At 40.4% G+C, this 26,536-nt stretch overlaps 1 protein-coding gene across 4 annotated transcripts in view; it reads left to right on the top strand.

Moving 5' to 3' along the window:
* Positions 1-666: 666 nt before the first annotated feature.
* The window catches only part of NFAT5 (nuclear factor of activated T cells 5), a 118,199-nt gene continuing 92,329 nt past the window's right edge, over positions 667-26,536 (top strand). For 2 of the 4 annotated variants that reach the window (XM_066348121.1, XM_066348122.1), the window contains exons 1-2: positions 667-1,430; positions 3,145-3,198. In XM_066348121.1, the coding sequence (XP_066204218.1) occupies positions 908-1,430; positions 3,145-3,198 (577 nt within the window). In that variant the 5' untranslated portion in view covers positions 667-907. The remainder of the gene's footprint in view (positions 1,431-3,144; positions 3,199-26,536) is intronic. The other 2 variants (XM_066348123.1, XM_066348124.1) reach the window with 1 other exon arrangement.

Raw genomic sequence — 26,536 nt, forward strand, 5'->3', positions numbered from 1 at the left:
TCTACACAAAGTTAAAATTATTTCCCAAATGCATACCCTGCTCTCCAGTTGGTATCTTAATAGTGTGATTAAAAATTTCTCAGAAGTCTATTAGACTCAGGAAACGGTCTGTGGTGTAGGTGAGGATTTTCAGTATTTGCAATGGAAACTTTTGGTCCCATGAACAGAATAGCAAAAACTCAATTAAATGTGCTCTTCGTCCATCTTTGCCTAGTCCAAAGGTAAAAAATGAAAAACTGCTTGGAAGAGTGGTGCTTATATTCGTTTTTTCACCTCTTTTTCCTCTAGAACAGCCAGGTGGATTTATATAATCCCATTTTTAAATTGTCTTCTATCTCCCACTCCGAATAAACAGGGCCACACTAGCACAATCAGTAAGATTTTTTTTTTTTTTTAATTTCATCAAGACGTTGGGCTGAGTGGGGTGGGGGAACGGTAAGGAAAGGGGAGAAGATATTCTAATTAAAAAACAACCAATAACTCGAGGTTTTTAGAATATGGACTGCCATTTCCTAATTAAGAAATGAGTTTGACAATCCTTTGGCCAACTCAATTTAGACAATGCAATGAAAAACCCCAAAGGGCTGTTGACTGTCCAAGCGACGAAACTCCAATCCCCTGCGAGACCCCAAGCCACCTACCCTCCCACCCCCGTGGCGCCGGCTCTGGGGTCCTTTCCCTCTTAGCGCATACACCTAGGCTCCCCAGGACTGTCTCTAACGCTCCGCTGGGCGTTGTGCCGGCCGCCTCTGGCTCGCTGCCACCAGGTCACTGCAAATACCTATCCCTTTTCGGGGACCCCAGGCGTGGGTACCTCCCATCCTCCCTCTCTCCCAGCTGGCGGGACCTACTCCCGGCAGGGGAACAGCAGCCCGGGCTGCGACGGCAGGAAGCGAAGCCCTTGTTGATGCTGTTCCACGGCGCGTCTTCCCGCCCTCCGGGGGCCGCCGCGGCTCTTCCCTTTTCGGGGCGCCCCCTCCGCGCCTGCGCAGTGCCCCGTGGGGGGCGGAGCTCAGATTCCTGTCAGTGGCTGTGGCGGCGGCGGCGGCAGCGGAGACCGTCAGTTTTCTCTGAGGAGAAGCACGAAACGGACCTTTTGGCTCTTCCCCTCCCTCTCCCTGCCCTGAACCCCGCTCCTGGCTCGCAGGGATTTAGTCCCTGTGGAGTTTCTCCTTCACGCCGCCGCTGTTTTCTCGGTCTCGGCCCGGTGGAAGTCACTGCCCTCAAGGAGGCGGCAGCGGCAGCCGCCCTCCGTCGTCGCCCCCGGTTCGGTGCCCGCGGTCCCGGAGAGGAGGTGCCGCCGCCACCGCCGCTCCCCCCCTCCCGCTGCCCTCGGGCCGGGCTGGGTCGAGCTGCGATGCCCTCGGACTTCATCTCATTGCTCAGCGCGGACCTAGACCTAGAATCGCCCAAGTCCCTGTACTCGCGAGGTGAGTCAGGCTGGGGGGGCAGGGGCAGGGGCCTGGGGGCAGGAGGCCGGAGCCAGGGGGGTTCCCGGCCGGCGGGACGGCCGAGCCCGAGCCGGGAGGGCCTGTCCCGGGCGGGCGGGGGGTGCGGGGAGAGTCCGATGGGGCTCGGTGATGGTGGACGCGGCCGGGGAGGAGTGGCGGCCCCTCCCCCGCCGAGCCGCAGGCGCTCGGGGCCCAAATGCTGCCGTCGGCGCCCGGGTCTCTGCGGCACCGGTCGGTCTGAGCGTCCCTCTGCCCTCCGGCCCCGCCGCACTCCTGGAGCGGCCAGCACCGGCCTCCCCCGCGCGGGGATCGCCCCGGACTGGGCCCCACGCCGGGGCCGCCGCTCCTCTCCCCGGGACCATCCTCCCCAGCAAACTTGCCCCCAAGCAGGCGGCGTGGCCTGGAGCCGGGTGTGGGCGCCGGGTCACCATTTTCTCCCCTTTCAGGTTGTTTGTGCGTCGTGGTTTTACCCCCCTCTCCCTCCGGCCTAGTCCACTCCCTCCCCCGGTTGGGACGGCCCCCCTCGACCTGGCGCGTTCTGCCTTTCCTCGTCATCTTATTGCTGGAAGGGGCCCGCATTTTCTGTCTTTTCTCTCTTTCTCCCTCTGTGGTATTCTCATTCCTTACTTCTCCCTGCCTCTTATAAAGATAGGGGTGCTCTCTCCGTATTAGTTTTATTCCCCTCCTGTCCCACGGGTGGCCGGCGCAGGCACCGACGCTGTCCTTTGAGCATTTTCTATTTCGTTGCCGTTCAAGGGCTCGGTGCAGGAAAGGAGGGGGGGGAGGCATTGGACAGAGATTCCCATGTAACAACTCTTTTGGATAAAGCCTGAAGGGGGTTCCCAGAATCTAAAACATTAATACTTGAGCTGATCTCGACTGGGGTTAAATTCCTATGCTGGACACCACAAGAATGTGTTAGAACAGGTTCTGTGCAAGGGGCATCAAACCAAAACGCTCCCTCTGCGCTCTTCAGCACTTTTTAAACCACTGGGAGGGGGCAAAAGACAGAACTGGGTTATTAAGTATTGATTTCACCACATTATAAAAAATTGTGTGCCATTATGAACCTCCTTCCTGAGAAAGTCAGCATTTCTTCAGTTTTTGGTTTGTTATATCCATCCGCTGATTTCACCCGATCCAGACAGGGGGACTTCAGCATCCCGTTGAAATTGTTATTAAGTGAATCGGAGATGCTTTACTCCAGAAGGTACTGGACTTTATAGACTGACGACTGAGTTTGTACACAGAGTCCTACTTAGTAACTGTAGCCATTGTCTGTTGCTCTGATGACTTGAGTTGGCAGTCTCCATCCTGTAAGATGTGTTTTGGGCAACGTTACCTGAAGTGGTTTAAAAATGTTGTAGCTTTGTCAGAAGACGTTATCAAAAGAAGAAGAGTCTTAGAGGAGGGCAAATGTAGTACAATTGGGTGCTAAAAATAGTCAAGACATTAACACTGTGCAATAATAATCAGATAATTTTCCATGAAATAAATGCTTTATGAAAATCTGTGTTTAGCATAGAGACCATCGCAGAGGCAATTCAGCCGTCTTTCACAGAGAATATATTCACAAATATGAGCTTTAGCTCTTAAAAATACATGGCCGTTATATAAGAGATGTATGCTATCCTTGGCTATTTTTTATAGTAATTCAGCATAAAAAGTACTTAATGCTTTTTGTGTTTTTCAGATTCTCTGAAGTTACACCCATCACAGAATTTTCATAGAGCTGGACTATTGGAAGGTCAGCAGAGTGCCATTTTAAAGCATATTGTGTGAGTATGCAAAGGCTTTCTCTGAAATGGAGTTTAAATGAGAAAGTGTCAAACTTTGCAAACTCATACAATGTAGTTGTCTCATAAAGAGCCTGATCCTTCTTTTAGAGCAGCTGAATGTTTCAGTGGATTTTGTTGCTGTGTTTTGATGTGCTTGTTAGCTAATGTATCTACTTTGAGAAGCCTGGACACCCCCCCCCCCCCATCATTAAAAATTATGTTTTGGGTGTTCTACCTTAGAATTCCAGATTTTAATAAATAGCTTTTTACAAACAAGCTGAATATGAAAAGGCTCAAACAAGAGCATGAATATAACTAAAAGAGTGACACCAAACACATATTTAGTTTGAAAATTCACAACTTTTATATGCTAAGCATTTCAAAATGATATTTACTACAAAAGCATTGATTTCATCACTATTGCATTGTTTTTAAAGATGAGGAAAGACAAGTAATAGAGATGATTGAACTGTGCTTAGAAAAAAGGGTTTTAGAAAGTTCTGGAAATATGAATAGAATGTGTAGAATAATTAAAAAAATTGACAGTTCAGAAAACTTTGTGTTGTTTTTAGCATTTGAAGACAAAAAGGCTCTATATGTTGCTTTTTATGTTTTTGAAGTGATTTCCCATATATTATATTTGAATTTTATAATCTTAGAATTGGATAGCAAGGATATTCATTTCCCCATTGTAAAGATGAGTAACCTGAGGCTGAAATTAAGAGATTTGGGGTGGGGGGAGTCACACAGTAGCAGAAACAAAGCGTTTTGTGATTTTAGTCGGTGCTTTTCTCCAAATCGAAGCCGCCACTGTTAAAACCAGTAACCAGTGCCCTCTGTGGGGTGGGGCTTAAATATTTTGTGGTTCACTTAAAAACTAAATATTTAAGTTTGACTTGAGTGTAGGTATTTGCTTTCTATATGGTAGTCTGGTATAGTGGGTTTTGTAATTGATCTTAAATTTGAATACCAATTTAGCTACTTTATTAGCTCTGTGACCTTGGCAAGTGATTTTATCTTTCTAAACTTTTTCTTTTTATAATGTTGTATATTGTCATTTAAATTTAGTGAGCTAATGTGTGTAAAAATGCCTACTATAGTGTGTGATAATGTTTTTTTCTTTTAGTATCAGCTGAATTGTTTTAGCTGTAATTTAGAGCATATAAAAGGTTCTCAAATTAGTGATTATATTGATACTTACAAGAAGCTCATAGATATATATTAGTATGAAAATCAACTTTAATCTCAGATGAGGGATTATTAGAAGTGTTTCTTAGTGAAGCAGATTTCTGTTTTTCATTCATATTGTTCAATTTGTGACTTTGTCATATTTGTGTGTACAAACCCATATCTGTGAGCAACAAAGCAGAGACTGCCATAATTAGAGATTATTAGGAGAAAAATGAAAAAAAAATTAGTGTTAATTATTTAAGCAAATATTTTTAACCAGTTGATGTAAGTGCAGACCACCATTTATTATGTATATTTACGTGTTTGTGCCTAAATACTTTTATTAACTTTTCATTCTGGTTGAAAGGATACTCAAATATTTAAAGTAAGACTACTCTTTTACAAATGATATGTAAAATGCATAAGATGATATGTAAAATGTGTAAATATCAAGTATGTCATGTCCTTTTATATCTTTGATGCCAGCTGTCATAAGAAAGTTGTTTGCTTCTGTAATGAAAGTATTTAAAGTAGGTAGAACATTTAACCCAGCACACAATAAGTGCTCAATAAATGTTAGCTAACTTTAAAAATTTAAACACTATCTATATAGTGCATTCTTCTTTTCTAAATTTAAGTTCTTTAGGGAAATAAGGTTGAAAAACCTGCAATTGGATGTTAAGATTTAAAAAATAGATTTAAAATTTCTTTGCCATTTAATTAAATTTGCATTTATCCTGCATATCAATGCCGATCCTTCCTGCTACTACCTTTTTTAAGATAAGAAATTAGTTTAAAAAAAAAAATTTTTAATATGTTCATTTTAGAGAGGAGAAAGAGAGAGAGAGAGAGAAGGTGGGAGAGGGAGCAGGAAGCATCAACTCCCACATGTGCCTTGACCAGGCAAGCCCAGGGCCTTGAACCGGTGACCTCAGCATTTCCAGGTAGACCGGGAATGTTGAGGTCACAGGTTCAAAACCCTAGGCTTGCCTGGTCAAGGCACATATGGGAGTTGATGCTTCCAGCTCCTCCCCCCTGTCTCTCTCTCCTCTGTCTCTCTAAAATGAATAAATAAAAAAATAAAAAATAAAAAAAACAATAAAAAATAAACCACATTCCAGGTCTACGCTTTACCCACTGCGCCACCTCGGGTCAGGCGGAAATTAGTTTTTTTTTTTAATTGAGGTATAGTTGACATATAACATTATATTTGGTCAAGGTGTACAATGTAATGATTCGATATTTGTATGTATTGGGAAATGATCACCACAATGTCTAGTTAACAAGGTCACCATATATAGTTCTTCTACAGCTTTTTAAAATTTAATGTGGTGATTGCCAGACATTGGGAAAAGAAAGGTTTAATTATTTGAGAGAGAAAGAGAGAGAGAGAGAGGGAGGAGAGAAGAGAGAAACATTGATTTGCTGTTTCCTTATTTATGCATTCATTGGTTGATTTCTTTTGTTGATTGAATTTATTGGGATGACACTGGTTAACATTATTATACAGGTTTCGGGTGCCCAATTCTACAACACATTTCTTTTCACTGTACTGTGTGTTCACCCCCTGCAAGTCAAGTCTTTTATCACCATTTATTCCCCCTATACCCTCCTTTGCCTCCCCACCCCTTCTTGTATGTGCCCCGACCAGGCATCGAATCTGCAACCTTGGTGTACCTGGCCTACCTGGCCAGGGCCAAGGGTCTAGCTATTTAATGCAATCATATACGGTCATAATTGAACATAAAGCTTTTTTAAAAAAGATTTTATTTATTGATTTTTGGAGAGAATGGCAAAAGCGTGGGGAGAGTAGTGGGAAGCATCTACTCATAGTAGTCGCTTCCTGTATGTGCCTTGACCAGGCAAGCTCAGGGGTTTGAACCAGCTACCTAGCTTTCCAGGTAGATGCTTTATCCACTGTACCACCACAGGTCAGACTTACACAAAACTTTTAATAAAATAAGTAAATAAGATACTGTTGCAATTATTTTAAAAGTTACATGCAAAAAAAACTTGGACAAAAGTATATGCCACAAGTTTTTAACTTTATGATTCTATTTTTGCATTTTCCCTACCTTTAAAGTAGATAGTTTGTATGTATTTAAAAAAAATAAAATGGGCCCTGGCCGGTTGGCTCAGTGGTAGAGCGTCGGCTTGGTGTGCAGGAGTCCCGGGTTCGATTCCCGGCCAGGGCACACAGGAGAAGCACCCATCTGCTTCTCCATCCCTCCCCCTCTCCTTCCTCTCTGTCTCTCTTCCCCTCCCGCAGCCGAGGCTCCACTGGAGCAAAGTTTGCCCGGGCGCTGAGGATGGTTCTGTGGCCTCTGCCTGAGGCACTAGAATGGCTCTGATTGTGGCAGAGCGACCCCCCAAGATGGGCAGAGCATCACTCCCTGGTGGGCACGCGGGAGTCTGTCTGTCTGACTGCCTCCCCGTTTCTAGCTTCGGAAAAATACAAAAAAAAAAAAAAGTTTACAATTAGGGTATTCATATTTGAAGGCTAGGAGTCTCAAGACAAAGTTTAACTACAGAGAAAAGAGTACAATTTCTTACACTTTTGTATTGAAAAATATTTGTTATGGCATATATTGTTTGCCATATAAAAAAATGACATTAAAAATTAAACTAAGTGGAAGTATGCAAATAAAATTAACTAAGACAGCCTGACCAGGCAGTGGCGCAGTGGATAGAGCATTGGATTGGGATGTGTAGGACCCAGGTTCGAGACCCTGAGGTCGCCAGCTTGAGCCCAAAGTTGCTGGCTTGATCAAGGGGTCACTCAGACTGCTGTAGCCCCAGGTCAAGGCACATATGAGAAAGCAGTCAGTGAACAACTATGGTGCTGCAAGGAAGAATTGATGTTTTTCATCTCTCTCCCTTCCTGTCTGTCTGTACCTCTCTCAGTCTGTCTTGTCACAAAAAAAGAGAAAGATTAACTAAGACGTAATTCTATAAGATTAGAGATGTAAGATAAGATTGTAGAAAATCAGATAAAAAAGAAAAAAGCAAATTGGAAAAATTGAGTGATAAGAAATAGATTAAATTTTTTAATGCTTTTGATAGCATGAATTTGATTATATGATGGATCAAATTGAAGAACTGGTTAATTAACTAAACACCAATATGCATTCTAGTATGAATGAAACACTTAAGATAGGGATCTTTTAAAGAGAAAATACGAAATACTACAGTTGAGTTAGAGGAAAATAAACTACTTTTTGTTTTTGTTTTTATTTTTACGGGGACAGAGAGGGCTAGATAGGGACAGATAGACAGGAACGGAGAGAGATGAGAAGCATCAATCAGTTTTTTGTTGCGACACCTTAGTTGTTCATTGATTGCTTTCCCATATGTGCCTTGACCACAGGCCTTCAGCAGACCGAGTAACCCCTTGCTTGAGCCAGCAACCTTGGGTCCAAGCTGATGAGCTTTTGCTCAAACCAGATAAGCCCTTGCTCAAGCTGGTGACCTCAGGGTCTCGAACCTGGGTCCTCCACATCCCAGTCCGACGCTCTATCCACTGCGCCACCGCCTGGTCAGGCTAAACTACTATTTTTTTTTAAACTGCTAATCTATTTGATATGGTTACATGCATAATTATACTTTATAGTTAACAAATGGAAATCTTAATAGTAGCAGGGTCTTACTGACAATGGAATATTTTTGAAATGTCATTAGGCCTGATTTAGTTTTCTTCCTAGGGTCTGTGTTAGTAAGGTCGTTAGGCCATTAACTCTTAACATGATGAAATATATGAAGATATCTTATTGGAAAGGATTTTTTGAAAATATATATTTAACATTAAAAATAATTCGTTCAGGCCTGACCAGACGGTGGCGCAGTGGATAGAGTGTTGGACTGGGATGTGGAAGGACCCAGGTTTGAGACCCCGAGGTTGCCAGCTTGAGCACGGGCTCATCTGGCTTGAGCAAAAAGCTCACCAGCTTGGACCCAGGGTCGCTGGCTCCGGCAAGGGGTTACTCAGTCTGCTGAAGGCCCACGGTCAAGGCACATATGAGAAAGCAATCAATGAACAACTAAGAAGTCACAACACGCAACGAAAACCTAATAATTGATGCTTCTCATCTCTCCGTTCCTGTCTGTCTGTCCCTCTCTCTGACTCTCTCTGTCTCTAAAAAACAAACAAACAAAAATAATTCGTTCAATTATTTTCTAGTTTAGTATTTATTAATCGCTGTTGATTAGTATCTATTAATCTCTATTGATCCATACCTAATAATCTAAAAATATCATTATGGAAATAATTGTGGAAATGAAGTTTAAACATATGACAAAAGTTATACTAGATCATCCCAACTTCTTGCTTCTAAGATTCATTTCTCTGATTTTCTACCATTTGTTTTGTTTCTCTTCCTAAACTCTGCTTTCATGATTTTTGTTTTCAATCCTAGAATTCTATTGTTTATTACAGTAAAGGTGTAGAAATTCATATTTAATCAGGTGAATCTTGTCCTGCTCTTAATTAACCCTTGACTATATACTGTTATTATTCCAGGAGTCTTAAAACTTGAAAATAGTAGTACAGAAAAACATTATTATAATCGATATAATATACAGGGTGGGACAAAAGTAGGTTTATATTTGTTCATATGGAAAATAATACAATAGTTAATAATAATAAAAGAATAAGCTCCATGTTTCGCCTCACCCTGTATAAAAAGCTACTTTTATTAGAAAAAGTTAACTTAGATTGTTTTCTATTAAGAATTGACAGGTAATTAGAAAAAAGAAAAGATCAAATTAATCTGAGACACCAGTTGGGACTGATTATATAGTGACAGAGAATAGTTCTATTAGCTTTAGAGAGGTAAAAGGCATTCTTCAATAAAATGTTGCTAATTATACTTGTCTTTCCTTGTTGCTAAGATTTTATTTCAGTTTACATAAAAGAAATTTATGTCCCTTATTTTGTTTTAATAAAAATCAAGCTTATAAAATATAAAAGACATAACAAGGTATAATATACTAATTATAAACATATACTTGAATGAAAAGATAGAAGTGTTTTTTTTTTATGGATTAGCTACAGTAATGATTTCAGTTTCCAAATAGAAATAAAACCTGATGTTGTGATAAAGGATCTATATTTTTGATTATTTGAACTGAAGATGTGATTTTTCAGTTTCTTTTATTAATAATAACTATTAAAAAGTAGATTTTTTTTCTTTTTATTGTTAAAACAGTAGTTCCCCCTTATCCACGGTTTCACTTTCTGTGGTTTAGTTACCTGTAGTCAACCACAGTGTGAAAATATTAAATGGAAAATTCCAGCTCTGGCCAATTTGCTCAGTGGTAGAGCATGGGCCTGGCATGTGAATGTCCTGGGTTCGACTTCCAGTCAGGGCACACAGGAGAAAAGGTCATCTGCTTCTATACTCCTCCCCCGCTCACCTCTCTTTGTCTCTGTCTCTCTATTCCCCTCCTGCAGCCATTGCTAGACTGCGGTGAGTTCACCCTGAGGGTGTTGAGGATGGCTTCTTGGCCTCTGCCTCAGAGACTAAGAAGAGCTCAGTTGCTGAGCAACAGCACAACGCCCCAGAGGGGCAGAGCATCGCCCCCTAGTGGGCTTGCTGGGTGGATCCTGGTTGGGGCATGTGTAGGAGTCTGTCTCTGCCTCCCCTTCCTCTCATTGAATAAAAAAAGGAAAATTTCAAAAGTAAACAATACAAAAGATATTTTGAGGGAGACTATGTCCACATAATTTTTATTACAATATATTGTTACAATTTTTATATTTTATTTTTAGTTGTTGATCTCTTAACTGTGCCTAATTCATAAATTGAACTAAATCATAGGTATGAGTGTATAGGGAAAAACATAGTGTATATAGGGTTTGGTACTATCTCAGGTTTCAGGCATCCACTGGGGATCTTGAAACATACCTCACTGGATGAGGGAGGAATACTGTATGTACTTGATAAATAGGTGGTGATTATTACTGCTGGCAAGCCATGAATATTTATTGTGTGTTTCCCATTCAAAAATATTATGGTTAATCTTTTAGTACATTGGTACTTGCTTTTGAAGGTGAGACAGAAACAATAATTTCTAATAGTGAGCTAAGTTGATTATTATTTTATAAATTGAGCTTTAGTTTAAAAAATCTACTTACAGCAATTTTTGTAAGACATTTTAAAATAAAGAGTATTTGTGTTGAAATCAAGAGCCCTGTGACATCCTCCATTTCTAAAATAATTCTCCTTGAGTAAAGACTTGCTTACCCTTGCCCTACTTTTTTTCACTTTTGACTACCATCATCAGTCTAGACAGAGATGGTTCAACTAGCAGTGTGCTTCAGCTAAATCTTAAGACATCCATCAAAACCTGGCAATGATTTGCTCATTTTGAGTGTTAAAATATTCCCCAAAGGATCATATTCTTTACTGTTTTTTATGTGTGACTTACAGAATTTCTGTCATTACTTGATGGAAGTTGTTTATCTAAAGAATCCTATACAAAGTACTCTTTTATACCATCTGAACAGTGATATAAACTTATTGGGGCAAAGTGTATATGCCAATTATAAAATGTTTGTACTGTAAAAAAGAGGATGAGCTCAAAATTCTGGGATAAAATTGTCAGGTTTCAAATCCCAGCTTCCTTCACTAGTTACGTGACCTTGGGAAAATTAGTGAATCCCTCTACTTCAGTTTGCTCATTTATGGAGTAGGAATACTGATACTATGTCATAGGATTTTTCTGAAAATTTAATGTGAAAAATATCTATAAAATGCTGAAACAAATACTTGCTCAAAAATATTTTCAATTATATGACAGTTTATTATTCTTTCTTATCTTAAGGGAACTTTTACATATTACAGACTGAAACGAAAGAATCTTGGATGATTAGTTAAATTAATAAATGATAGGACCACCATGGATAAATGAGAAAGCTAGAGATGTGACCTTAATTTTATAGCATTAAAAAAATGTCTGGTACCTTTGTCAGAAAATATAGTTTTTCCCAACTAGACTTTCTTCCCTCTGTGTTTGGAAGAATTTTGAGGGGCAAGGGAGTTGGGTTTTAATTTTTGGTTTTTAGGTGAGAGGAGGAAAGATAGTGAGGCAGACTCCCGCATGCACCCTGACCAGGATCCACCCAGCAACCCCTTCTGGTGCCAATGCTGGAATCAACTGAGCTATCCTCAGCGCCTGAGGCTGATGCTCAGACAAACCAAGCCACTGGCTGCGAGAGGGTAAAAGGGAGAGAAGGGGGAGAGAAACAGATGGTCGCTTCTCCTGTGTTCCCTGACTGGAAATCAAACCCAGGATGTCCATACACTGGGCTGACGCTCTATCCACTGAGCCACCGGCTAGGGCTGGTTTTTAATTTAAAAAGGGTTTTCAAAAGTCTGTGTCCTACAGAACAGAATAATCAATTAATATGATTGTGAAACTGGAAATAGATTTAAATTACTCAATATTATCTCAAGTCTTTTACTAGACATACTTTTTCTCACTCAGACTTTAGGAGAGCAAAGTAGGGTACATGTGTGGGTACATGTGAGGATTACTCCTGTCAAACCCCCACCCACAACAACTATTATATTAATTTTGTAAGTTTTAACTGTCATTCCAGGAACAAGCTTTACTTTCAAAACATAAGTCAGTGGAAAGTAGGACTTAGCAATATTATTTGGAGATAGATTTTCAAATATCTGTATCTATTTCATGTGCAGAAACACTGCATGGACATTTTTCAGCTTTTAATGTCTGCAGCATCCTAGGAGCATCTAAAACACTAATTTGGGACTACAAAGCTTGTACTATTTCACTACTTTTGGAGTAATTGTGTTAAGAGTTAAAAATACTTAAACATTTTTTTCTGCTAGGAATTAGTCTTTGAATTATGAGATTTTAAAATTTAGAAGAATTGAGGTTTTTGTTTGTTTGTTTAAGGGTTTTTGGTCATTTTACCTAGGATTGATATTCTTTTTTTTTTTTTTTTTTACAGAGACAGAGAGTGAGTCAGAGAGGGATAGACAGGGACAGACAGACAGGAACGGAGAGAGATGAGAAGCATCAATCATTAGTTTTTCATTGCGCATTGCAACACCTTAGTTGTTCATTGATTGCTTTCTCATATGTGCCTTGACCGCAGGCCTTCAGCAGACCGAGTAAACCCTTGCTGGAGCCAGCGACCTTGGGTTCAAGCTGGTGGGCTTTTCCTCAAACCAGATGAGCCCGCACTCAAGCTGGCAACCTCGGGGTCTCGAACCCGGGAACTCTGCATCCCAGTCTGACGCTCTATCCACTGCGCCACCGCCTGGTCAGGCTCTTTTTTCTTAATTAAAACATTTTTGAGGTATAATTGACCTATTAACATTTTATTAGCTTTAGGTATATAACATAATGATTTGCTATATATATTGAGCATGATTACCTCAATAACTTTAGTAATATTCATCACCACACATAGTTACAATATTTTTTCTTGTGGTAAGAACTTTTTTTTTTTTTTTTTTTTTTTTTTTTCCATTTTTCTGAAGCTGGAAACAGGGAGAGACAGTCAGACAGACTCCCGCATGCGCCCGACCGGGATCCACCTGGCACGCCCACCAGGGGCGGTGCTCTGCCCCCCAGGGGGCGATGCTCTGCCCATCCTGGGCGTCGCCATATTGCGACCAGAGCCACTCTAGCGCCTGAGGCAGAGGCCACAGAGCCATGCCCAGCGCCCGGGCCATCTTTGCTCCAATGGAGCCTTGGCTGCGGGAGGGGAAGAGAGAGACAGAGAGGAAAGCGCGGCGGAGGGGTGGAGAAGCAAATGGGCGCTTCTCCTATGTGCCCTGGCCGGGAATCGAACCCGGGTCCTCCGCACGCTAGGCCGACGCTCTACCGCTGAGCCAACCGGCCAGGGCCTGGTAAGAACTTTTAACATATGCTCTCTTAGCAATTTTCAAATATACAATACAGTATTGATAATCATAGTCACCATGCTGTAACATTGAATTCCTAGAACTTATTTATAGGAAGTTTGTACCATTGATCACCTTCATCCATTTTGCCCACCTTCCCTTGCCCCTGCCCCTTCACTCTTCCTATGCTTCTGCCAACCACCAGTTTGTTCCTTGTATCTATGAGTTCAGTTCTTTGTTTTTTGGTGTTTTAGATTACATACATAAGTGAGATCATGTAGTGTTTATTTTTGTCTGACTTATTCTTTATATGATATATTCATTTAATAGAAGAATATTTGGCCATAAAAAGGAATGAATTACCAATACATTCTACAACATGGATGAACCTTGAAAACATGCAAAGTGAAAGAAGCCAGTCAAAAAAGACCACATCTTGTCGCCTGGCTGGTTGGCTCAGCAGTAGAGCCTTGGCGTGGCATGTTGAAGTCCCGGGTTCAATTCCCTGCCAGAGCACACAGGAAAAGCGCCTGCTTCTACCCTCTTCCCCCTCAACTTTCTATCTCTCTTCCCTTCCTGCAGCCGAGGCTCCATTAGAGCAAAGTTGGCCGGGGCACTGAGGACAGCTCCATGGCCTCTGTTTCAAGTGCTAGAATGGCTCCAGTTGCAACAAAGCAATGCCCCAGTTGTGCAGAGCGTTGCACCCTACTGGGCATGCTGGGTGGATCCTGATCGGGCACATGTGGGAGTCCGTCTCTCTGCCTCCCTTCAGAAAAATAGAAAAAAAAAAACAAAAAACAAAAAATACCACTTATTGTATGGTTCCATTTATATGAAATATACAAAGTAGACAAATCCATAGAGGCAGAAAGTAGATTAGTCGTTTCTAGGGGTAGGTTGAGGGTTGTGAGTAGAAAGATGATAGTTAAAAGATTTTGGGTTTTTGAAGGAGTGATAAAAAGATTATAAAATTTATTATTGTGATTGTTGCACAACTCTGTGAATATTCTTAAGCCAAGTGTATAGCAACGGATGAATGTATAAATAAAATGGGGTATATATTTACAATAGAATATTACTCTCCCTTAAAAATGAATGAAATTTTGATACATCTTACAACATGAATGAACCTTGAAAACATATGCTAAATGAAATAAGCCAGACACAAAAGAGCAAGTACTGTATTAGTCTGATTCCTTGAGGTATTTAGAATAGAGACAGAAAGTAGAATATTGGTCACCAGGGAAAATGGAGAGAGGGCAATGGGGAGTGCTTGTTTAATGGGTACAGAGTTTGTTTTAGATGAGCAAGTTCTGGATAGTGATGATGGTTGCACAACATTGTGAATGAAAATAAACCATTTTAAGAATCTAAGACAGGGATCCCCAAACTACAGCCAGCGGGCCTCATGTGGCCCCCTGAGGCCATTTATCCGGTCCCCGCTGCACTTCTGGAAGGGGCACCTCTTTCATTGGTAGTCGTCGCTCACGTACAGTACTACTTTCAGTGATGCGGGACACACTGGAAGCGCATCATGTCACTTGTTACGGCTAGCAGTGACAAATATGGAACCGGACATTGACCATCTCATTAGCCAAAAGCAGGCCCATAGTTCCCATTGAAATACTGGTCAGTTTGTTGATTTAAATTTACTTGTTCTTTATTTTAAATATTGTATTTGTTCTCATTTTGTTTTTTAATTTAAAATAAAATATGTGCAGTGTGCATAGGGATTTGTTCATAGTTTTTTTTATAGTCCAGCCCTCCAAAGGTCTGAAGGACAGTGAACTGGCCCCCTGTGTAAAACGTTTGGGGACCCCTCGTCTAAGATATACTATTTTGTAAAATTAATGAGACATAATTGTGTGTTGACACATGAAAAGACTATTTTCGTTTTCCTGCTTAACAGTATATTTTAGTTGTTTTATGTTAGTCGTTTATGGGGAGAACTCAAAATCTTTAGTTTTAAATGTAAATGGCATGACTTAAACATGACTGAGTGTGCAACATCTTTTTTTTTTCTCGTATTTTTCTGAAGCTGGAAACGGGAGGCAGTCAAACAGACTCCCGCATGCGCCCGACCGGGATCCACCCGGCATGCTCACCAGGGGGCAATGCTCTGCCCATCTGGGGCGTCGCTCTGTTGCAATCAAAGCCATTCTAGCGCCTGAGGCAGAGGCCACAGAGCCATCCTCAGTGCCTGGGCAAACTTTGTTCCTTCCAGTGGAGCCTTGGCTGCGGGAGGGGAAGAGAGATAGAGAAGAAGGAGAGGGGGAGGGGTGGAGAAGCAGATGGGCGCTTCTCCTGTGTGCCCTGGCCAGGAATCGAACCTGGGACTCCTGCACGCCAGGCTGACACTCTACCACTGAGCCAACCGGCCAGAGCCTGAGTGTGCAACATCTTGGATAATCAAAACAATTTTTTTTTTTTTACAGAGACAGAGTCAGAGAGAGGGATAGATAGGGACAGACAGGAACGGAGAGAAATGAGAAGCATCAATCATTAGTTTTTTTGTTGCGACACCTTAGTTGTTCATTGATTGCTTTCTCATATGTGCCTTGATGGTGGGGGGAGGGCTACAGCAGACTGAGTAACCCCACCAGATGAGCCTGCGCTCAAGCTGGCGACCTCGGGGTCTCGAACCTGGGTCCTCCGCATCCCAGTCCGATGCTCTATGCCACCGCCTGGTCAGGCAATCAAAACAAATTTTCGATGAGCCAGACTAGGCTACTGATGACTGTGTGAAAAATTCATGAAGTAGACACATTAACCTCATTTAGATTGGAAAATTTTTGACTATTAATATGCATGGTTGATTCATTTTGTTGATTTCTGGAAAGCAAATGTTTATAGTATTTAATAGTAGGAAGAGGATTGCAGTTTTCTGATAAATGTCACAGGATTGTGGCAGTGAGCCAGGAGGAAGAAAAGCTGCATTAGTGAAGTGAAACAGACTTCTGTAGCTATAGAAACTATAAAACCTACTAAGTCTCAAAAAAGTATTCTCTCTGTATTTGTATTGTTAATTAGACATTAGTAGAGGTTAATGAGGACCCTTGATAACTGCTAAATTAAATATAGGTATAAGTGTATTCATTACAAGGCCTGAGTAAGAGACATTGTTGGGTAGGTTAGTATTTGTTTAATGTGAACATTAAAGTACTTAATTTATTTATCTTTAATTTGGTTTATTATGGTTTTCAGCTACTAGAATACTTTCTATATAAAAGGGTGTTTTGCTAAATTACTGCCACATCTCAAGTTTTAAGTTTATCTGAGAGTAAATGAGAGAATATGAATGTAATTCAATTTTGTAAAATTAATCTCGACTATTTTTATTAATCTCATATTTTTTGGTAAATTAACAATTTACCAATTGCATATTAATACTTGTGTATATTAATCTGTTCACAAGTAAATTTTATGAATAAATAATGTTTTAGTTATAAATTAGCACACTGGTAATTTACAGTAATTTTTGTAAAACAACTAGTGCTTTTGCCAAGTTATAATTTCCTGATGGATACCCTGACTGGTCTATAAGCTTGGTATTGCCCCTAATTATAGAAACCAATTTACTCCTAAGAATACTTAAGATTAGGTCTGTAATCAGGGTTGCTTGTACTCATTTGGTGAAATTATAATGAACTGTTTGAGGTGGCAAGCTTCAGAAGGGAGATGGTGGCTAATTCTAAAAATAGAAAGGTAACCTAGAGCTGAAAGATAGCCATTGAGCAATTGTGTTCTCACCATACTTGTTAGCTTATTTGTGTGTAAATCCAAAAATGAATTTTCCCTTAAATTTAGTTGTGTTTTGTTCTCTTATACATCTGTACCAGAAAGTATCATATATATTTCTTCAATTTGCTAGGCCTGTTTAGAAACATCAACTGTCAACCAAACATAGAAGCAAATTATATTTTGGAATCTCCCAGATCAAATAGATTTAGAAGTGAAATTATTGTATGAGGAAAATGAAACAGAAAAATGAATTATGAGAAATTCTTTTTTTTTTTAATTTTTTTATTTTATTTATTCATTTTAGAGAGGAGAGAGAGAGAGAGAGAGAGAGGAGAGACAGAGAGAGAGAAGTGGGGGAGGAGCTGGAAGCATCAACTCCCATGTGTGCCTTGACCAGGCAAGCCCAGGGTTTCGAAACGGCGACCTCAGCATTTCCAGGTCGACGCTTTATCCACTGCGCCACCACAGGTCAGGCGAGAAATTCTTTTGGAAAAAATCATTTTCAGGTTGGACCCTATAACTTTGCCCAGAAAAGAGAACCCTGTGCAGTTGGAAATACCAGATTGATGGAAAAAAAGGTTTTAGGACTTCTTCCAGTAAGAACTATTTTAGGCCTTGACCGGTTGGCTCAGTGGTAGAGCGTCGGCCTGGCGTGTGGAAGTCCCGGGTTCGATTCCCGGCCAGGGCACACAGGAGAGGCTCCCATCTGCTTCTCCACCCCTCCCCCTCTCCTTCCTCTCTGTCTCTCTCTTCCCCTCCCGCAGCCGAGGCTCCATTGGAGCAAAAAGATGGCCCGGGCCGGGCGCTGGGGATGGCTCCTTGGCCTCTGCCCCAGGCGCTAGAGTGGCTCCATTGCGACAGAGCGAGGCCCCAGATGGGCAGAGCATTGCCCCCTGGTGGGCGTGCCGGGTGGATCCCGGTCGGGCGCATGCGGGAGTCTGACTGTTTCCCCGTTTCCAGCTTCGGAAAAATACAAAAAAAAAGAACTGTTTTTATTTTCACCGCTCTCTACTTCTGGAACAACGATAGATAGACCAGAGCATTGGAGAGTCCGTCTTAGTGTGTTGGACCTCTCTATCTCCTACTTCCTTTTTATAGTGGGATTCTGTTCAACTGCTTCTCTATTAATTGCACATTGTATGGATTGTATCAATAGTAAACATAGCTCTTCAGAAAGGGACCAACTGGTAGGTCCTGTGAGTAAAGGACCATTTTAGTAATTCCAATGTGGATATGTGCTACGCTATATGACAGATGAGCACTCATTTGGATTACTAAAATCCTTAAAGGTAGATTCAACTTCAAGTCAGATATTCAAAGAATAAAATTTGATAAAAGATAAGAGTAAAAAAGGTTTCATTAGTTAAAACAGCTATGAATAGACAAAGTAAAATAATAATTTTGGTATTTAAGATTGAATAGAAACTTTAGATTGTAGAGTCTGACAGTATGATTCAGATCACCCCTTTGCTTCCTTCACGGTAAGGCTTTTGAATTCCAAACCCAGTAATTAAAACAGGTCTTTTTTTTTTTTTTTTTTAAGTCGGGAGCAGGAACTTATTTTTCATGATATTTTGTTCCTTTGTATTTCATTATCCCTTCACTGTATATTGTCTAACATCATAGATGACTGTCACCCCACGTTATCTAAAGAGCTATTTATTTTGGCACTTGTAGGACTTCTCAGTAGAGTTTTTAATGAATGCTTAGTATCAAGTAACCAAACATGAGTATTTGGAATGAACCAATAAATTGATAAATATTGTTTTAGGCAGTTGGGCTATGGTGTATACAACAGAGTGGTTTCCTCATAATTTTAGGTTTGAGCATTTATTAACAGAACTGTCAGGATTTTTCAGAGAAGGGTGTTTCACAATACAAAACCAGTACTTTTCTTTTTATACCGTTAAAATAAAACTCAGTTGAATTTCAATTTGTAAATATTGGATAATAGTCATTGACAGTCACTTTGTCTCAGGTTAGAAGATTATAAGGATGCCCTGGCAGATAGCTCGGTGGGTTAAAGCATCGTTCCAAGCTCAGAGGTTGCCAGTTTGATCCCCAGTCAGGGCACATACAGGAATAGATCAGTGTTCCTGTCTCTTTCACTTTCTCTCTCCCTCTTCCTTTCCCTCTTCCTCTCCCTCTTCCTCTCTCTCTTCCTCTCTCTCTAAAATCAATAAAATAAACATTAAAAAAAGACTGTAAGGAGAAAATAAAATTCTAAAGTGGTTTAGACAAAATCATATTTTAATTTTAATGTTCTATAAACTTCAGGTTGTGCATTATATTTTTTTCTGGCTTTTTCCCCCCTTAGCCTGACAGGATAGGAAAGTTTGTCCCACATAATTATTTTTTAGTTTTGCTAAACATTTTTTATATGGCTAACTTTGGGCCATGGGTAAAAAGGCATTAAGTATCTCTTGTCTGAAAGGTAAGTTGTTTTCTTTTCTTTTTTTTTTTTTTTTTTTTTGTATTTTTCTGAAGCTGGAAACGGGGAGAGACAGTCAGACAGACTCCTGCATGCGCCCGACCGGGATCCACCCGGCACGCCCACCAGGGGCGACGCTCTGCCCACCAGGGGGCGATGCTCTGCCCCTCCGGGGCGTTGCTCTGCCGCAACCAGAGCCACTCTAGCGCCTGGGGCAGAGGCCAAGGAGCCATCCCCAGCGCCCGGGCCATCTTTGCTCCAATGGAGCCTTGGCTGCGGGAGGGGAAGAGAGAGACAGAGAGGAAGGAGGGGGGGTGGAGAAGCAAATGGGCGCTTCTCCTATGTGCCCTGGCCGGGAATCGAACCCAGGTCCCCCGCATGCCAGGCCGACGCTCTACCACTGAGCCAACCGGCCAGGGCCAGTTGTTTTCTAAAATTGCTATTACCTCACTCAATTTCTCTGTTGAAATAGGGTCACTAAGAAGTTATGTTGTAGAACCCTAGTCTCTGTTTACAGCGAATCCAATTATAAGGTCTAATATCCAACTATATAGGAACATATAATGTCCCACTTCATAAGGCCTTGTAGCAAGACTACCTGGGTTCAGGTTCTGGTTATATTGTTCACTAGCTGTGTAACAGCTTGGAAAAGTTAATAGACCTCTCCATATCTGTTTCCTCACCTATAAAGTGCTGTTGGTAATACATTTTACATAATAGGGTTCTGAGAATTATTAATATAAGTGCTTAGAATGGTGCCTACCATAAACTACCATATTTCCTCATGTATAAGACGCTCCCATGTATAAGATGCTCCCATGTATAAGATGCAGCTTAATTTTGGGGCCCAAAATTTGAAAAAAAAAATTACATGAAGTCATTAGACTCAAGTTTTATTCATCATAAAATTCAAACAACTCATCACTGTCAAAACTCCCATCCATGCCTGACCTGTGGTGGTGCAGTTGGATAAAGCATCGACCTGGAATGCTGAGGTCGCTGGTTCAAAATCCTGGGCTTGCCTGGTCAAGGCACATACGGGAGTTGATGCTTCCTGCTCCTCCTTTCTCTCTCTCTCTCTCTCTCTCTCTCTCTCTCTCTCTCTCTCTTTCTCTCTCTTTCTCTCTCTCTCTCTCTCCTCTCTAAAAATGAATAAATAAATAAAATCTTTAAAAAAAAAAACAACTCCCATCCATTAGCATCTGTGTCTGATGACGAATCACTGTCTTCAACAATGAGCATAAAAACAAGCGTGAAGAAGTAGGAAATGCAAGTTAAAAAATCTGCAACCACTGTATAAGATGCAACCCAGTTTTTAAACCCCAAATTTTTCGAAAAAATGTGCATCTTATACATGGGGAAATACAGTAGTTTCTACAATTTTTTTTGAAAAAAATTGTAAAAAATATACTTTTCTTCTAGTGCCAAAGAAAAAGTAGGGAAAACCACATTTTAAATAAAGCAGAATAAACATCAGTATTCGTCGTTATGGCATTCTGTGTGGTCATTTTACTTTTAGTGGTTTCTTGATTTATCTGTAGGAATAATAACAGCCCCAAAGTTTCTCTGAGTTTAAAAACAAGAATTTGTGCTACTATAAGATGTACTAATGCTGTCGGCCATCTCTTTTTTTACTAATGATTGTACTGACAAGGATATCTGGTCATTAGGCTCAGTTTTCTAGTTCTGGGTGAATAAAATGAAGGGGAAAAGCTTTTGATAGTTGATTCCAGGCTGGCCACCATGAAAAAATTGCTTTCTGTTGTATCTTATTTGCAGTTCATCTAGAGCAGGGGTCTCAAACTCGCGGCCCACGGGCCGCGAGTTTGAGACCCCTGCTCTAGAGGTACCTGTGTGGTAGTGGGGGAAAGTACAGAATTTGTAGTCAGGAAACATATTTAAACATAAGTTTTACGTTTTGCTAGTTGTATTTGTTTTATCCGTTTATTCTCATTTATTTTTTAACAGGGTTATTATGAAGTTTATATGAAATAATGTTTTCATTATTGTAAACATTTGAATGTAAATTGCCAATTTGCTCTTGATATTTTAGAAAAAATTGAATATGTGATTTTGAAGGAAAGAATTATTTTTTTCAGACAAATCATTCTTTTTGGATGTTTCAGATATGTTTGTTTGTTTGTTTATTTTTAGGTGAGAGGAGGGGAGATAGTGAGACAGACTCCTGCATGTCCCCCTCACTGGGATCCACCTGGCAACTCCATCTGGGGCTGATGTTCCAGCCCAGTGCTAATTTTAGTGCCTGAGGCTAATGCTTGGACCCACAAAGCTATCCTCAGCACCCAGGGCCGTGCTCAAACCAGTCAAACCACTGGCTGTAGTAGAGTAGAGGAAGAGAAGGGGGAAAGGAATGGGAGGAGAAGCAGATGGTTTCTTCTCCTTTGTGTCCTGACTGGAATTAAACCTGGGATATCCATACACCACGCCAAAGGTCTATCCACTGAGCCACCAGTCAGAACCTCAGATATTTTTATTTATTTATTTATTTATATATTTTAAAACTTTGATGTTGAAGGTAGATTTTATTTTTAATTTTTTTTAGATTTTATTCATTTTAGAGAGAGGAGACAGAGAAAAGGAGGGGAGGAGCAGAAAGCATCAACTCCCATATGTGCCTTAACCAGGCAAGCCCATGGTTTCAAACTGGCGACCTCAGCATTCCAGGTCGACGCTTTACCCACTGTGCCACTGAAGGTCAGGCAGCCTCAGATATTTTTAATAAATTTTTTTCCAAAATTGAAAGCTTATTTCTTTTCAGGCATAGTAAGATTATTCTTTTAAGCTTATTACAGAGTGGCATTGTGAAAAACATAAAGCATTTAAAGTAGAAGAGGAAAATAATATGTAATCCTGCCACTCAGAGATAGCCATGTTCACATTTTAACATACAGTATATCATTCTGTACTTTGTCTTTTCTGTGTATGTATGGGCATTTTATATTTTTTAATTTTTTCTAAAAAAGGATTATACTGTGAATATTGTAACCTGCTTTTTTCTCATTTATATATATATATATATATATATATATATATATATATATATACTTTTTTTTTTTTTTTACAGAGACAGAGAGACCATCAGAGAGAGGGATATATAGGGACAGACAGACAGGAATGGAGAGAGATGAGAAGCATCAATCATTAGTTTTTCGCTTTGACACCTTAGTTGTTCATTGATTGCTTTCTCATATGTGCCTTGACCGTGGGGCTACAGCAGACCGAGTAACCCCTGTTCAAGCCAGCGACCTTGGGTCCAAGCTGGTGAACTTTTGCTCAAACCAGATGAGCCTGCGCTCAAACTGGCGACCTCAGGGTCTCAAACCTTGGTCCTCCACATCCCAGTTCAGCACTCTATCCACTGCACCACCGCCTGGTCAGGCTCATTATATTTTTAATATCACTTTAGGTTAATAAATTAAGCATAACTTAGTTTTATTTTTTACTATAAAAACTATAAATGATTTTAAAAATAAAGAATAAAATAAAAATCAAAAAGTCTCATCTCTCAAAGATAACTATTATTATATTTCTATGCATTCTACATAAATGGAATTATTTTTACATGATTTTATACTGTTTGTAGCCTTCTTCCTTCATTCAACAATATGTTGTTTTCTATGATCCAAGTAGATCTTTGTCTTTCTTTACTTTTATTCTTTTTAAATTTATTTATTGATTTTAGAAAAAGAAAGGAAGGGGTAGCAGAGAGAGAGAGGAACATTGATTTGTTCCACTTAGTTGTGCATTCATTGGTTGCTTCTTATATGTGCCCTGACCAGGGTTTGAGCCCACAACCTTGGCTATTAGGATGATGCTCTAGTCTAACCAACTGAGCTACCTGGCAAGGGCCTTTCTTTTGTTTTTTTTTAAATTTACTTGTTAATTTTAGAGAGAGAGGAAGGGAGAGAGAAAGACAGAAACATCCATCTGTTTCTGCATGTGCTCTAACCTGGAATTGAACTGGCATCCTCTGCATGTTGGGATGCCACTCTTAACCAACTGAGCTTTTCGACCAGGGCTATTATCTTGTTTGAAGACTCATGAAAATACCAGGTTTAACTATGTATTTTTTCCTAGTACCAAAAAAATGAATAATCTAGTTTTAGGTTTCCAATGTGTCTTTAGTATTCTAGATATGTATATATTCTTACTAAATATGAATAAATGAATTAAACAACAAAATCTTAAGCAGAATCTTATTTTAAAATGCCATTGGATACTTTTATTTATTTTATTTTATTTTTTTACAGAGACAGATAGGAACGAAGAGAGATGAGAAGCATCAGTCATTAGTTTTTCGTTGCGACACCTTAGTTGTTCATTGATTGCTTTCTCATATGTGCCTTGACCATGGGGCTACAGCAAGACCCCTTGCTCGAGCCAGCGACCTTGGGTCCAAGCTGGTGAGCTTTGCTCAAACCAGATGAGCCCGTGTTCAAGCTGGCGACCTCGGGGTCTCAAACCTGGGTCCTCTGCATCCCAGTCCAACGCTCTATCCACTGTGCCACTGCCTGGTCAGGCAAGCAGAATTTTATTTTATTTTTTTATTTTTTATTTTTTTTGTATTTTTCTGAAGCTAGAAATGGGGAGAGACAGTCAGACAGACTCCCGCATGCGCCTGACCGGGATCTACCCGGCACGCCCACCAGGGGGCGACTCTCTGCCCACCAGGGGGTGATTCTCTGTCCCTCCGGGGCATCGCTCTGTTGCGACCAGAGCCACTCTAGCGCCTGGGGCAGTGGCCAAGGAGCCATCCCCAGTGCCCGGGCCATCTTTGCTCCAATAGAGCCTCGGCTGTGGGAGGGGAAGAGAGAGACAGAGAGGAAGGAGAGGGGGAAGGGTGGAGAAGCAGATGGGCGCTTCTCCTGTGTGCCCTGGCCGGGAATCGAACCTGGGTCCCCCGCACGCCAGGCCGACGCTCTACCACTGAGCCAACTGGCCAGGGTCTTATTTTTTATTTTTATTTTTTACAGAGACAGAGAGAGAGTCAGAGTGAGAGATAGACAGGGACAGACAGACATGAACGGAGAGATGAGAAGCACCAATCATTAGTTTTTCATTGCGCATTGTGACAGCTTAGTTGTTCATTGATTGCTTTCTCATACGTGCCTTGACCGCAGGCCTTCAGCAGACCGAGTAACCCCTTGCTTGAGCCAGCGACCTTGGGTCCAAGCTGGTGAATTTTTGCTCAAACCAGATGAGCCCATGCTCAAGCTGGCAACCTTGGGGTCTTGAACCTGGGTCTTCTGCATCCCAGTCTGACGCTCTATCCACCGCCTGGTCAGGCAAGCATAATTTTATTTTAACTGGTCAAGTTAAAAAATGTGACTTTTATTGAGTTCTTATATCTTTCTAGAAGATATTAATGTGAAACATCTGAGAAGGAAGTTGAAATGGCATTTGCTATTGGAATAACTTTAGTTCACCTCTAGTATTGTAGCACAGTTAGATTTTTAACAAAGTAATTTTAAAAATACTGATGAAAAGTTTGTAATTCTAAAACTGGTGGGTGTATAGAATAAGATGAAGAAAAGGAAGCAAATTAAAGGACAAAAATGGTAAATTGAATTTTTGAGTTTATTATTATAAAAAACTATAAAAACTGCCATTTTTGTACTGGCCTCTGCCTCAGGTGCTAGAGTGGCTCTGGTTGCAACAGAGCGAAGCCCCATATGGGCAGAGCATCGCCCCCTGGTGGGCGTGCCGGGTGGATCCCGGTCAGGTGCATGCGGGAGTCTGTCTGACTGTCTCCCTGTTTCCAGCTTCAGAAAAATACAAAAAAAGAATATAAGCTTATCAGAATTTTTTAAATATAAAAACTTGTATTGTAACTTGTTTTCAACACATATTAACATTTTCCCCCAGATGCTATTTTCAGCTGTAGTTGTTAATGGGCTGAATTTATCTGTCTTCCTAGTTGTTCATTAACCTGTTAGCACTTGGCTACTTTCAGAGGTTCAGGAAAATCTACTACATATTAGCTGAAATTGCCAAGAGGTAGAATTATTCTACTTGTGGTATGTATTCCAAATTTTGTTTTGTTTTGAGAAAATGAATTTTAATAACATTAATAGACTGACTTTACATGTTATGATAAACAACAAATAGGATTATTTATATCACAGGAGAGTGGGCAAGTGGCTTACAATAGTGTTATGTTATACTTGCACTATCTTGTAGATTACTTTGATATATATTATTTCATTTAATCTTTTTGACACCTAGGAGGGATAGTTGTCATCCCCATCTTATAGATAATAAAATCAAACCCCTAAAAGGTTAAGAGACTTCCTAAGCTGGCATTGTTAATCAGTAGAAGAGCTAGTTTATTTTTTTTCAGAGTACATATTCTATCTTCTGACCATTTCTTTTTTTTTTAAAACCTCTACCAAGATCATTTATTTACTGACTGACTGCAGATAAAATGGATAAAGGCAAAAATGTGATTCATATCCTGACTAAGCTTACTTTCTACACTTGAGACAGACTAGTAATTAATCAATTAAAAAGAGCATGCTAAGTGCTCTGACAAGGGAAGTACCGATTGTTGAGGTGGGAATGGGAAGGTGCCTATGTGCCAGGAAATCAATCAGAGGGCTTTTGATGGAAGGTGACATCTAAACAGAGTCCTGAAATCATAAAAATTAGTCAAGTAAAGATGAAGGGGCTATATTGGAGGAAGAATGTTCCAGGTAGAGGGGGAAATACTATGTTGGAAGATTTGGAGGTGAGCAAGAGCTTATTAGTATGTTGGAGAATTGAAAAAAATTCACTGTGGCTGGATCATAAAGCTAGAAAATGTGGAAGGTATGGTTTACTGAAAGATGCAGTAAACCATAGCAGAGCTGGATGTGAAAGGAGCCTAAATTAGTAGCAGCAGGGATATAAGAGCCTGAATTAGTAGTAGCAAAGAAGAGAAACATCAGGTATTACAAAAAGCTGAATAAATGTGATAGAAATATTATAGTTAACAAGTACTTTATACAGTTATTATATGTCTGTTTTCTTAATACAGTAAAGGGTATATGATGCTAATAGTTGAAAACAGGTAACTGTGCTGTTCACCAT

Source organism: Saccopteryx leptura, chromosome 9, assembly GCF_036850995.1.
Source record: "Saccopteryx leptura isolate mSacLep1 chromosome 9, mSacLep1_pri_phased_curated, whole genome shotgun sequence".
NCBI lineage: Eukaryota > Metazoa > Chordata > Mammalia > Chiroptera > Emballonuridae > Saccopteryx > Saccopteryx leptura.